General features: G+C 53.3%; 1 protein-coding gene across 1 annotated transcript in view; it reads right to left on the bottom strand.

Moving 5' to 3' along the window:
• SHANK3 (SH3 and multiple ankyrin repeat domains 3) overlaps positions 1 to 14,172 on the bottom strand; it is a 392,105-nt gene that overhangs the window by 240,236 nt on the left and 137,697 nt on the right. The window contains exon 12 of the mRNA XM_042793413.1: positions 8,338 to 8,555. Coding sequence (XP_042649347.1) covers positions 8,338 to 8,555 — 218 coding nt within the window. The remainder of the gene's footprint in view (positions 1 to 8,337; positions 8,556 to 14,172) is intronic.

Consider the following 14,172-nt stretch of genomic DNA (forward strand, 5'->3'; position numbering starts at 1 on the left):
ACCCGCAGTCACGTTCCCCCACCACCACCCACAGGGATTTATTTTTCAGAAGCTGCCATAGGGGGACCGAGGCTACAGCTGAGACGCAGAGGGGACTCAAATCAACAACTGATGCCAGTCGCAGAGGAGAGAATGAAACAAATTGTGGCAATTTCTTCCCAAATCCCTGATGCAGGTAGAACAAATCAAATGGATCTAACCCTTTCAAGAGCCAGGAAGGGAAAACAAATCATCTAAGGCTTTTAATAAATAAATAAATAAACCAGTGACTTAGTACTTAGGGCAAAGATCTCATTCACACTGTTGAAGAATAAAAGGACTTGGGAATAGTGAATCAGCTAATATTGTTAAAAGTAATAATACGAAAAAAGATATTGGGACAAGGCTTTTATTTTATTAAAGCCCCTAAGGAGAGGTCAAGAATATTAGAAATAAAGTCCCTACGTTCCGGTGGATGCAATAACTGCAGTTTTAGCAATTTCAGAAGAAGGATGTTTGTTCAAGGTGGCAAAGTGCCAAGAATCTTCGGGGGAGGTGCTAGAAAAGGATGCTCTCTGTATTTGCTTGCTGCTGAAGAACACTGAGCTCGGTGTAGATTTTATGGAGAGTATCTGTCTGAACAGGACCAGCCAGCCACACATCAGCAATTCACACTCCCTTTTGGAGGGATGCTCACAGTTAGAACCAAAGGAGGAGGTATTTCTGAAAGTGGGTAGGATAATCCCTGGTTTCCTCAGCACGTCCTGCTCTTTAGGCACACGCCAGGGGCAGGCATCAGACAAGATACCCGGCTTGGCAGACATCCTCTTACGCTGTGCCCCTCTGATGCTAGCTTATAGGACTTAGGGATAACAAGAGATTGCATTTATCCAGAGACCTCCTGGGTAAGGATCAGGTCGCTGACTGTCCAGCAAACTCTTGGGACTATATTTATGACAATTTATGTTTATAGAGAAGGTATAGAAGTGCTTTTAGTGCTTTGATTCCAAGTGGCTGAAAATGCGAAGGCAGAGGTAATGTTGGCAGGAATGATCATGGAATGGTAAGTGTTTGGCACTTCTTAGGAAGAAAGTGAGAAAGACCAGCAAAATACGAGCAATGCATTTTGAGGCCAACCTCTATACGTTCTTGAACACTGGAGACAGGTTTCATGAAAGGTCAGCCCAGGGTGAGACAGAGGGCCTCCAGTGGCCCCTTTTAACCCAAACTGTTACATGATCCCATAATGGGAAAGGCAAAGGATAACAGATTTCAGACCTATCCCAACATGGAGGATGCATAGGCAGTGAAGTAAGAAACCAGCTAAATCATGAGACGGTCATTGACTTCAAACACACTACATAAACTGGAAAACAGGAGTGATTGGTATGGACAGATGTAAAGGAAAAGCACAAGCCAACAGAAGCAAGCACCTGGACAGCACAAGTATGAGAGGAAATGGCACCATGGAAAGAAGCAGGTATTCATTCTGTAAATACACTGATAGCAAGAAAATGATCCTGGGAATTGCTGGAAATTGTTGGTTCTCCTTTGGCTAACTGCAGAGAGGGAAAGCTTTCAGTGGATGATACTAAAAAGACCAGCGTGCTTAATACTTGTGTTTAAATCAGGGATTAACCATGAGATTTCAGAGGCAGAGAGTTAAGATCCCACCTGGAAACCAGAAGCAGGAATTAATTAAGAATATTTGGATGTGCCTGACTATACATCTGGAAGGAAGTTTAAGAACAGATTAAAGCAATCTAAGAACACCTCAGGTCATCTTTGAAGGCTCATGTTATACAGACTGCGTCCAAAAGAGTAGAAAATGGCAAATGGTCAAAAAAGGGGGAAAAAGAAAAGCTACAGAAATACTGTCACTTCACTTCTTGGAAAAGAATCACTGGAACAAATAACAAGCCAAAGTGTCTGTACTTGCCCAGAAGGAAGCGATGCAGGAACAGTCAGAGGGGATTTGCCAAGGACAGGCAGAGAGAGGAGCTGGCTGTCGAGCAGCAGCCGCACACGTCGGCCTTGGCCGGGCTCCTCGCAGCCCCTCGAGACCACCCGGCTGCACGGCAGGAGAACGACCCTCCGGTGCCCCCCCCAAGGGCAGGGGCACCCAGGGGCTGTGCGAGGGGCTGACCCGGCTCAGCGGCTCCTCTAGCAAAACAAACTACGGACTGGAGAAGATCCTTGCCCAACCTATGGGCAGCACGAAGGGGCTGCAAAATACTCCAAAGAACAGGTTTAAATGGATCCCGATAAACTGAAGGTACTAAGTCTACACAGGAATCATCAACTGCATCAGGATTCAGATAGGGAAACACTGGATGTGTAGTGGGTTTTGAGGGAGAAAAAAAGTGGAGGCTATCACACGCTGAATGTGAGTCACACATCACACCATTTCATAAAACGCAATATGATGAGCCATCAAAACTGCAGCCTGAAAAACACGCAACGCAATTCTGCTGCCGCACTCCTCTGCCTCTGCGTGCCCGCTCGGGGCACCGCGCTGCCGGGAAGGAGCGGGACGGCAGGAGCCCGGAGAGGAGCCACGGCAGGAGCTCAGAGAAAACAGACCCTCGGGACGGACGAGGCAATGGGGGCTGTCAGCCAAGAGCAGAAGCAGCACCGAGGAAAACATGGCAAGCGGTCTTCGTGTGCGCAAGGCTGCTCTGAGGGAAGTCAGAGAGCTCTTCGCCGTACCTATGCAGAGTAAACGCGGCATAACAAACTAGAGGAAGAAACATTCGGATCAGACATTAGAAAACGCCCTAGTGGTGAAGACAGAGAGAGGAGGGAGTGAGGAAAACGCCAGGGCACGTCCATCACTGGGGTTTCCCAAGAACAGGCAGGATGAGCACAGCCGAAGGTCTGGGGGTTGGACCCTTCCTGCTGGTCCTCCCTGGACCCCAACGTTCCACAACACAGCTGAGGGGTTCGGAGCCAAGTGCACGGGGAACAGCCGTCCCCGGGCTCGCTCCCAGGAGCAGATTATCAGCACAAAGGCAGCCAACCACTAAAAGGCGTTTGGAGACACGGCGCGCGAGGCTCACTCAAGCCTTGCTGGGGTGGATTAGCCCCCGGCATCGCCCGGGTCCTTTGCTCCAGGCTCCCTGCAGCCCTGCCTGCCCCACGGTCCCTCCCTCGCCCCAGGGACAGGCCCTGCTGGGCTCGCACCCAGCACTCCTGCTCCAGGGTCAGAACCTGAGCAAAGGTCCCGGCTGCTGCGGGAGGCTCAGCCCCTGCGGAGGTCGGAGCCGCAGCCCGGGGGGCTCTCAGCCACCAGAACCACTGGCACAGCCGAAGGCGTGAGAGCACCACAGACAACTAACCGTCCCCGCTGTTAGCACAACGGAAGGCCAGCGCCGAGGCTACCGCTGGGCAGCCCGCGGGCGCGCGAGCTGCTTCTGCCCATCGCTTCTGGAAAAAAAACAGAATGCTAATGCTAAACTAGTTTTCATTTAAATTCTCTTTGCCGTCCTGAATATATTTGCAAAATAATCAGAATTTTGCTGGGAGTTTTCGCCCTGAGAATGAAGAATTTTGGAGCAACATTGCAGACACTGAATTTTCTTGATACTTACTTTAATAAAAATCTGACCCAGAATCATTTTTTTCTGTAAGACATTTCAAGGAAATGTGAGGACTCTTCCTGTTTATGGATGCCTTGTCACCTACCACAAAGCGAAGGCTTTCTTGTTTTAGCCTGGGAACTGAGTACTCAGATGAGATAGGGATCGCTGCACTACTCCTCCCCAGCCCCAAAGTAAATAAAAGCTCTGTCGAACCAACACAAACACACTGAGAACTGACCAGGTGAGCAATAAGGCCAAACAACATGTGAAAGAAATACTGGATCAAACAAAATACCACTATTAATTAGCTGCTCTAAGCACTTGTTAGCACACAGCTTCACGCTGGACAGCAGCGGTGTGTGCATACGTCTGTGTAATTCAAAAGAATATGGGCCCACGCAACTTGGAGAGCAGCAGCCACCCAGCACCCCCAGCCATCGCGGGGTGGCAGCGATGGGAAGGGCTGGCAGAGCTGATGCCTCCCCAGGCGTCGCCCGGACCCCTCAGCCAGGACAGAGGGGCTGCAGGAGGCCCCACCTCTGCACAGCCCCGACAGCTCCCGACTTGCCAGCCTGCACCAGCCCCAAGGCACAGGCTGTGCTCTTAGTGGTATTTTACAGAACGCATATGGATAGGAATAATTAAGCCACCTCCAGCAATCCTTTAAAAGTTTGCACAAGCAGGGGACAGAGGCAATGGGGCAGGCACTCACTCTAGCAGCGCTTGGCTGTAGGACGAAGAGGCAGCTGCCTTCCCCTTCCCTCTCCAGGTATGTTCTGAGCTGCGACAGATGGACGGCAGGACAAGCAGCCTTCCCGCTGGCTTCAGCCCAGAGCTGGTTAACCCAGGCGCAAACGTTCAGCAGGTATTTCGGAGGTTTATGCACCATGTCAGAGAGGGGCCCGAGCCTGCAGCAGCACTGCACCCCTCCCACCCTCGGCAGGGAGCAAACGGTCAGGGGGGTGGCAGCCACCCGGGTCACAGCACCCGACCACTGACCGCCGGCGCTTCCAGCAGCACTACAGACCCAGCTCGGCAAGCCCCCTTCATGCTGCTGCCCACCGCAGACCCCAAATCCCCCGGCACCCCCATGCCCAGCCGTGCTCCTGCTCTCCCCTCGCCGGGAGCTGCCTGGCTGGGTAAAGCTCGGCTCTTCCCCAGCTGCCCTCCTCCTGCCTTGCCATCAGGTGCGCCAGGTAAATTAAGACTACTTCCAAAACCTTATTAATTATAAAAGCTCACAGTATTTTTTTTACCCGCATCAACCTCCTAATCCTTTTGTAATCACACTGTGCTTCTGGCTTCAGCAAGTTCCTGAGGCAGTGAATTCCTGGAGAAAAACCACTGTTTCGTACTGGTTTTGAGGTGCTTGCCATTAATTTCATTGCATGCTCCTTTCTGCTTGTGCCATGAAACAGGCAGAGGTTCCCTATTTCCCTCTGATAAGCCATTCAGTATTTTCAATATTTTTAACATATTTCCTCCTATTCATCTCGTTTCTAAGGTAACAATCCTGCTCTTCTAAATCCCTCTTCAAAGCAGAGATTCTTTTTCATTCCTGATCATTTCACTGCATCTCCAAAACCCTTTAACTCACTCTGTTCTTGCTGGCTGGTAGTGCCCAGCCTGGTATGCAGCTCTCAGGGGTGATTTTGACCAAGGCATTAGTGTTTTCCATATTATCATCCATCACACTGTTAGGTCATCTAATATCACTGCATTTTGTACTGAAGTTGCACATTGAGCAGATACACCCACTGAGCTGTTTAGAAACTGCAACTTTACCTGAGGTAAACTATTAATTAAGAATCCTAGCAGGTACTTGACTAGTTCATTTTTTTCCCCTCTAGTACCTATCTTACATTTATTTTCATTAATTTTTATTCCCTGACATGTTTCGTTTCCCCCAGATTCTTTAGATTGCCGCAGAGGGCCTCAGAGCTGTTTCTGCTATGGAGGTAATGTACACAGATGCCATCTGCAGACTGGTTCTTCAAGGTTCAAATCCATTTCTTGGTCATCAGCAAACACAGCCATAACCCAAACCTGGTACCCACTCTTCAAACTCCTACTCTGGGCGCATGGTATCAGAGTTTCTCATTATCCCTTTCAGAGCAGATGCTGCTTTACATCAGCCATGGCAGTGGATGGTTTCACCTCTCCACTAAGAAAGGACCCTCTCCAGATGGAAACGGGAGACCTGGTTACCTGGGATGCGAAGAGAGCTGTGGTACTCGGAGACTTTTTTGCCTCAGTCTTCACTGGCAAGAGCTCCAAGCACGCTGCCCAAAATGCAGAAGGCAAAGGCAGGGACTGGGAGAATGAAGAACCACCCACTGTAGGAGAAGATCAGGTTTGAGATCATCTAAGGAAGCTGAAGGTGCACAAGTCCATGGGACTCCACGAGATGCATCCACGGGTCCTGAGAGAACTAGCAGATGAAGTGGCTAAGCCACTGTCCATCATATTCAAGAAGTCACGGCAATCTGGTGAAGTTGCTGCTGACTGGAAAGGGGGAAACAAACCCCATTTTTAATAAAGGAAACAGGGAAAACCCAGAGAACCACAGGCCAGTCAGTCTCCCCGCTGTGCCTGGCAAGATCATGGAACAGATCCTCCTGGAAACTGTGCTGGGGCACATGGAAAATAAGGAGGTGATTGGTGACAGCCAACACGGCTTCACTAAGGGAAAGTCGTGTCTGACACGTTTGGTGGCCTTCCACAACGGGGTTGCAGCGCTGGTGGGTAAGGGAAGGGACGTCGTCTACCTGGACTTGTGCAAAGTCTTTGACACTGTCCCGCACGACATCCCTGTCTCTAAATTGGAGACGTGTGGATTTGATGGATGGAGCACTCGGAGGATAAGGAATTGGCTGGATGGTCGCACTCAGAGAGCCGCGGTCAGCAGCTCGATGGCCAAGTGCAGAGCGGTGACGGGCGCCGTTCCTCGGGGGTCGGGGCTGGGCCCGGCGCTGTTTCACATCTTCGTTGGGGACACGGGCAGTGGGATCGATGCCCCCTCAGCAAGTTCACCCGTGACCCCGAGCTGCGTGGTGGGGGACACGCTGAGGGCAGGGGGGGCATCCCGAGGGACCTGGGCAGGCTGGAGAGGGGGGCCCGGGCAAACCCCGTGGGGTTCAACAAGGCCAAGGGCAAGGTCCTGCCCGGGGGTCGGGGCGATCCCCAGCACAAACCCAGGCTGGGCCCTCGAGGGGTGGCTGGAGAGCAGCCCCAAGGAGAGGGGCTGGGGGGGCTGGTGGGGGGAAAACTGCCCGTGAGGCAGCCCCGTGCGCTGGCAGCCCAGAACCCACCCGTGCCCTGGGCTGCAGCCAGAGCAGGGGGGGCAGCAGGGCCAGGGAGGGGATTCTCCCCCTCTGCTCCGCTCTGGGGAGACCCCCCTGCAGTGCTGGGGCCAGCTCGGGGGCCCCCAACAGCAGAAGGACCCGGAGCTGCTCGAGCGGGGCCAGAGGAGGCCACGGAGATGCTGGGGGGGCTGGAGCAGCTCCCCTGGGGGGCCGGGCTGAGAGAGTTGGGGGGGTTCAGCCTGGAGAAGAGAAGGCTCCGGGGGGACCCTGAGAGTGGCCTCCCAGGGCTTAAAGGGGGGGCAGGAGAGGTGGGGAGGGACTCTGGATCAGGGGGTGGGGGTAGGATGAGGGGGGACGGTTTTAAACTGAAAGAGGGCAGATTTAGATTGGATATAAGGCAGAAATTGTTCCCTGTGCGGGGGGTGAGGCGCTGGCCCAGGGTGCCCAGAGCAGCTGTGGGTGCCCCCTCCCTGGAAGGGTTCAAGGCCAGGTTGGACGGGGCTTTGAGCAACCTAATCTAATCAAAAGTGTCTCTGCCTTGTGTCAGGGGGGTTGGAACTGGATGGTCTTTGAGATCCCTTCAGACTCAAACCATTCTATGATTCTATGACTTCTGAAAGGAAAGCCTGACCCCAGGCATCACCAAAGGGACCCTCAGCCACCAAGGGCAGGTCTGAGGGGAGCAGCAGCTATCTTCCTGGAACAGCATGGGTGCCCAGTCCTGGCTTCCAGCTGAAGGCAAGCACCAGCAGTAGCGAGCAGTGCCAGAGCCGACGGTCGCCTTGCACATGGCAGCAAGTGACGGGGAGCAGCAGAACACGAGGACACGAGGTCTACATCAATCCCATGCCTACGGCCACTGAAACTGCCCAACGCACCAGGACGGCCACCCTGCACTGCTCTGTAGGTCGGGCGAGGGCACCCACCATCCGCCCTCGGTGGGTGCAGCAGAGCAGTGCCACCACCCAGGCCTGTAGGCAGAATACCAACAACCGCCACAACCACAGGTCGGTTCGGACGCATTAGGCGTTGGCTGATCTGCAACGTGCCGCCTCGAAGTATTAGTTTTCAAGATGCATTCATTGTCATAGCAACGACAAGCACAGCGCAGCATTGATGTACTTACCATTTTTCTGAGACGCAAGATTAGACCGAGGGCTGGGGAGAAGCTCGAGGGAAAAAAAACCCTCCGCGCTTGCTCCGGGCCCTGGCTAGCCCCGCTCCTCGCGGTGCGTGGACAGGGAGGCGCAGGGCTTCATCAGGCTCCACCAGCCTTCCCGCTCCCCACCCAGGGGTCCCAGGCGCGGGGGTCCGACGGCTGCCAAGGCGCGGGCAGCCTGGCTCTGCCTCTCCCCAGCCCCTTACCTGGCCTTGCCGCGGCTGCTCCTCCGGAGCGTGGGCAGGTCGGCCTCCTTCTCCTCCTGCACCCGCTGCAGGGACGGGGAGCGGCTGTGGGCGCTGCGGGAGCTCGCCAGGCTGCCGTCCGCCGCCCCGGCCCCCGCCTCCTGCATCTGCGCCAGCAGCTGCGGCGGCAGGCTGCGCAGCGACGGCACCGGCGAGTAGGACGCCCGGCTCTCCGCCTTCAGGTTGTTGTCGCTGGCCGAGCGCTGCAGCATGCGCGGGGACGCCAGGCCGCCCGCGCCGAGGATCCGTCTCCGCTTCGTGTAGCTGGGAGTTTCTCTGAAAGGCACTGGAAAAGAGCCGGGAAAGCGGCGTTAGCTACGGGGCGCGCGGCCAGCGGCGGCCGGCCACGCTCAGGCCCGACGATGGTGGCAAAGCCGGAGGGCTGAGAAAGCAGGCGGAGCTGGGCCAGTGTAAGGAACGGAAAGGATCAACGCCTCAAACAGTCCTCGACGCCGAAGCACCAGGGACAAGCTGTGGCCTTTGTGATCAGCCTAAGGAATGCTGCCCAGCGAAGGATGGAGTGTATCGAAGGATGCCTAGCTCCACTTCCTTGCTGCTGTAGTGCCAAATTCCTTATCTAAGCCTCAAAAAAAAAAGACTGATAAGCTAAGGGCTGGACAATTACCCAAGAAGAAAAATACTGAGGAAGAAGTAAAGGTGGTAGGAGGGAACAAGACCACCTCATCTCTCATGGAAATGGGTTCCCAGAATACCTGCCTCTCTTTGTCGAGTATGCTAATCAGCTGGTAAGATGAACTTAAAAGGCGACAGAAAACTTTGCTGCCTGTGCACCCACCACCCAAGACTTGCACCCACCACTCAAGGTTTCCAGACCTGAGACAATGCTGGAACCTGGGGTGGTGACCGGACTCTTCTCCTTTTCTCTTCTTTCTTACAGATTTATCAATAAGAGACCTCATTGCTTACTCTCCTTTTCCAGGTTTGAGCTGCTTCTACCGCGAGTAAAACATTTTAACCAGTTGTTTGGTGCTGTTTCACCTTAATTTAACCCAAGGGGATCACAGAACCTTTCCGACTCCATGGACTCCCAGTCTGGCTCATAACAGCCGGGAGGGCAGGAACGGAATGGCTGGGGCAGGGGAGGACGCGGCTCTATCTGCTTCCAGCTCCTCTCCCCTGCACCACCCCAGGGAAACAGCCCCGGCAGCACAGGGGGCAGGTGAGCCCGACGGCGGTGTGCCAGCGTGGGGAGGGCTCGCCGGGGGCGTCTCGGGAAGCACCAAGGAACGCTGCCAGCAAGGGCGCCCGGGGAGGGTGCGCGGGGCCACCAGCCCACCCCCGACTGCCACCCCAGCGCAGGGGCGGCGACACGGGCACGGGACATCGACACCGGCAGCAACCCCGGCCACCGACTCCTCTTCTGTTTTGGAGGCGCAGAAGGCCGGAATCTATAGCTTCAGGCACGCGCCAAGTGCAAGCCTAGAAAATGCAATACACGGAATAAAATACCAGCTACCCCCTGCTCCACCTGATCCCCTACCCGACCCTCGTGAGTGCGCGGAAGAAATGGACCTCACGAAACCACCTGAAGATGCAAACTCCTGCCTCTGCCTGCAGCTCTGCAGAGGGAGGAAGAGCGGAAACGGGGAACCCAACATGGTTGCAGGGGAAGAGGGCTTTGCTGTGGAGACACAGCACTGCAAATCTCAGGTCAGGAAAGGCGCATTTTCCTAAATGTTAATTAATCCATTTCCATCCTGAACCTTAACATGCTTAGACGTGTGGCAACACCTAGTGCAGAACCCAGAGTCAACAACATCCGGCCCGTTTCTGGTGCGAATGTAGCGGGGAAAGCAAAGGGACGGGTGAAGCACGCAGCTCCTGCCCAAAGGCACGCTCAGAAGTGGTGTGATCCTGCTACCAGGGCACCTCTCGCCCCCCCGCACTCAAGGCCACCCCTCGCACAAAGGCGCGGGAGGGAGCCCCAGCTGTGCTGCCCTGGGGCTGCAGGGGACGGGAGCAGCCGGGGCTCTGGGCAGGGCAGCGTCACCCCTGTCACCCTGCTCTGGACACCCCGGCGGCGCTTCCCAGCTGCCCTGCGCAGCCACACTCGGAATATTTCAGGTTCAAAGTACAAAAATTTCAGGCTCCCGTAAATCTCCCCGTTGCCATAGCAACACGATGCATTTGTTCTCTGATGAGTTTCAACCACGTGGTGGGGGAATTTCTGCCGGCAGCGGCTCAGCCCGGCTCCCCAGCCTCCCGCTGCTGGCCGCCCGCACACGGCCTGGGTGCCGCCAGCACCCCGTGACCGGGCACCCTGACAGGAAAGACGGGTCAAAATGGTCACCCAGAGGCCCCAGGCACGGAGGGATGTCGGACAGAAAGCAGCAAAGCCTAGGCTGTGGATGTGATGCAGCCCCTGGGGTAAAACCTGCTGTAGATTCGGTGCCTGGGAGTGTGCAGGAGGGAAAGCCACAGTCAGGGCTAGCTACGACCATTTGACAGGTTTGGTTGATGAGGGCTGTTGACCCAGGTTCATGTGTCATCCAGGCATATGACAGATCTCCCGGAGACATTTAATTTTGTACTACATCACTTCTCACAGAAAACCACTTTAAGAAATCAGAAAAGCAAGTATTAAATGGATGCATGTTATGGCAACTGGCAGACCTGAAAATTATTAGAAATTGGAAATAGCCACTGGAAACACAAGAAAGTTTCTTCCTAGTCTCAAAGAGGTGTTTTCAAACCAAGCCAGGTCAGTAACTTTAAGCACAGTTCTTGGAAGAAGTACAGAATTACTTTTAGTAAAAGCACCAAGTGCCGCCTAGTGATAAAAGCACGTCAGTCAGTGCCTGAATACCTTCCCAAACCAAGGGCCAAGGCACATCCTGGTCAAGTGAGTACCTCCACGGTGTGCTTCCAGGGACCAACACCACAGGTGAGACCAAGTGATCCTGGGGACTGTAACGTGAGAAGGGTTGTGGGCTCACAGCAAAACCAAATGGGAGCTCCGTGCCCTTCTGCCAGGACAGAGTCAGCCTGAGCCTGCTGCATCTAAGCTGGGGAACTGCGACGCCCCAGAGAGGTGCTCCATCAGTAGGCAATGGCACAGCTGGAGAAATTCCAAGTTTGGATCCACACCATATGAGAATTTCGGTAAACAGGATATATTCAGCAAGAAAAAATTCAAGATCTAGAAAAATCTGCCCGGACCATTCTTCCTCCTGTCCTGGGAGGAGGCAGGAACAGCAGTCAGCCCTCTGCAACGGCCGGTGGTGTCCGTGCTCCGCACTGCTCAGGCAGCGCCCACGCCGCGCTCCCCCCTGCGCACGCCCATTCCTACAAGGAGGCAAAAAGGGCCATCAGAGCACCAGAACTACAGACAGACCCACGCGGAGGTATTGCTCAGGGTCATCGCTCTTCCGTGCGTGACTGGGCTCAGCATCTTTGGTCTTGACACCAAACCAAGAGAGAAAGAAATAGAGAAGCAAGAGAGCAATGATGAAAACTTCAGACAGCAGGAGTTGGCCTGGGCTTGCTTTCATGTGTATTATACATTTATTATTAGTTTCGTGAGATTAATTGCTTAGAAAACAAAAATCATAACTGCATATTGATCAGATCATATGTAAGCTTACTGCAAAATAATACCATTGACAAGCTGCTTTTACTAAGATGACAGAAGAAAAGGAAAAAAAGAGAAAAAGAAAGAAAAAAAGAGATTTATCTCGCAAAGGAAGAAAGAAGCACACCAGGCATGAGATCCTTCTGGTGTGTGCTAGATCTCCTCTGCTCCTGGCTGCCTTAGCTCAGCTGAAAAGCAGTAAACCTGTCCCAGTCCCTCCTGTCCCCACTGCACCTAGCACAGACTTCTCACCAGGGGGATGTCGAATGGGTCAGGGTCAGGTTCGGAGGGAGACGATTGGCACAGTTTGTGGTGAGACATTCACAGCAAGCACCAATTACTGGGCAATGAGACACAAATAAGTCGCTCAAGGACCCACTGGTAAAAGGGAAGGTACTTTATAATTCTTGACACAGGTCAGGGCAAGTGCTTTAATTTAGTCTGTCAAATAAATCACCTGGCCACCCATTTCCACACTCCATGCAAGAGCAGTCATCACTTTATATATTCAAAGTGCCACCTCCCAACACTAGAATTATAGCATCCACCTTAAAAAGAAAGAGAAACACAACCTCTCTCTCAGACTCACACGAAAGAGGAAGAGTAGAGTAGCTGGAGAAAGCAGCCCAGGACTGTTCTGCTACACACTAATCCATTCATCATAACATCAAGTATAAGAGTCCCTGAAGCACTACATAACATAGCACTTACAGGAGTAAACGAGAAGGTATCCGGGTCACATACCAGGTTGTAAAGCCAAAGTTTCCCGAGCATCTAATTCCAGAAGCATAAGAAAAGGACAGTATTATAGCTGCAAAGGCAGTCTCTTAAGACAGGACGTACCTGCACTAACTACGTAATTTTAACTTGGCCTCCAGCACACAGTAACCACCCATGAGGTGGGATGCAGACAGCCTTTTTCATTTGCTAAAGTGGGATTTAGGGGCAAGGGAATCACGAGTCCCAAAAATGAGTGAAAAAAACCTGCTTTCCAATACTATCACAGCAATACAGACTTTCAGTTGATGCGTGTTTAGACTGCACAGTTCCCTGGGCGCTCAGGTGTCCAAACACACTCTGATGTCCCCTGGCCCAAGCACCTGCAGCCAAGGCCCAGCATGTCTATCCTGGCACATAGGGGAGAGTTCACAGGGACGCGGCAGAGCCCTCAGGAGCCTGAGAGCAGAGGTAGAGATGATGGAAACCTCACCTGCTCCAATTGCAGTGCTTAGCTTCTGGCACCTGGACTGCCTTGGGGCCCATTCCAGGGCCACTGTGCAGCCAGGAAGGCAACTGGACCAAGATCAGATGTTTCTACACATTGGTTAGAGATGTAGAAGTGACAGTATGTGCCCGGGAAAGCCTGACCTTTCCCGAGAACACCGATGTGCAAACATCCAGGCAGCTTCACAGGAGGAGGGCAATCAGAGGAATACAGCTACCATTCACGTGAGCAATACAGGACCACTCTCCCCAGATGTTCCAGAGTTTCTCCAAAGCTCTCATCTAAGCGCAGACCTACATTCAGCCAGCCTAGAAGCTCTGCCACACAGATACAGTACAAGCCTGGGTCTTTCTGGACAGAAATTATATATATTCAGAGAGATACAAGTGTATTCTCAGTGGTGATACACAATGAGATAAGAGACAGCCAGGGAGACAAAATCTGTTGCACATGGCAGAAACGTGGAAGAAAAGATGGTCTGTGCCACAGCCAGGTGGTGAGAAGGAAAGATGCCCACATTATATGGGACGTGGGCTGGGGCAAATCCATAAAACAGATCCTGAAGCAAAAGAGGAACCAGTGGAGCCAGTTTGATGTTGAAGGGTGCTATGGGTGCACTTATTTGGCAAGGAAGTCCAGCAGGAGATCAGCATCTGACACAATCACAGGGACAGCAAAGCCACCAGGAACACATCCAGGGGCTGCAGCAGGCAGAAAGATGAGGCCACCACGTACACGGGTGTCTTGGTTTGGGCTGAAATAGAGTTAATATTCCTTTTCAGGGACTAGATGAGTGCTGTGTTTTGGATTTAGCTTTGGGTTTGGTATGGGAAGAAAGCTGACAGCATACTCATGTTTCCAGCTGCTACTGAGACTTCAAGGACTCTCCGACTCCCCGTGTCCTGCCCGTGCGCAAGGGCACGGGGAGCAGGGAGGGAGCACGGCCAGAGCACCAGCCCCAAACTGGCCAGTGAAATATTCCATATCATGGCACGTCATGCTCACTGTATAGAGGAGGGGGAGTTGGGAAGGAGCTCTCTCTCTCACTTCTGGGATTGTGATTGTGGGATCTTGGTATCTCGGGGT

The sequence above is a fragment of the Tyto alba genome, unplaced genomic scaffold, assembly GCF_018691265.1.
Source record: "Tyto alba isolate M040663 unplaced genomic scaffold, T.alba_DEE_v4.0 Super-Scaffold_2, whole genome shotgun sequence".
Lineage (NCBI taxonomy): Eukaryota > Metazoa > Chordata > Aves > Strigiformes > Tytonidae > Tyto > Tyto alba.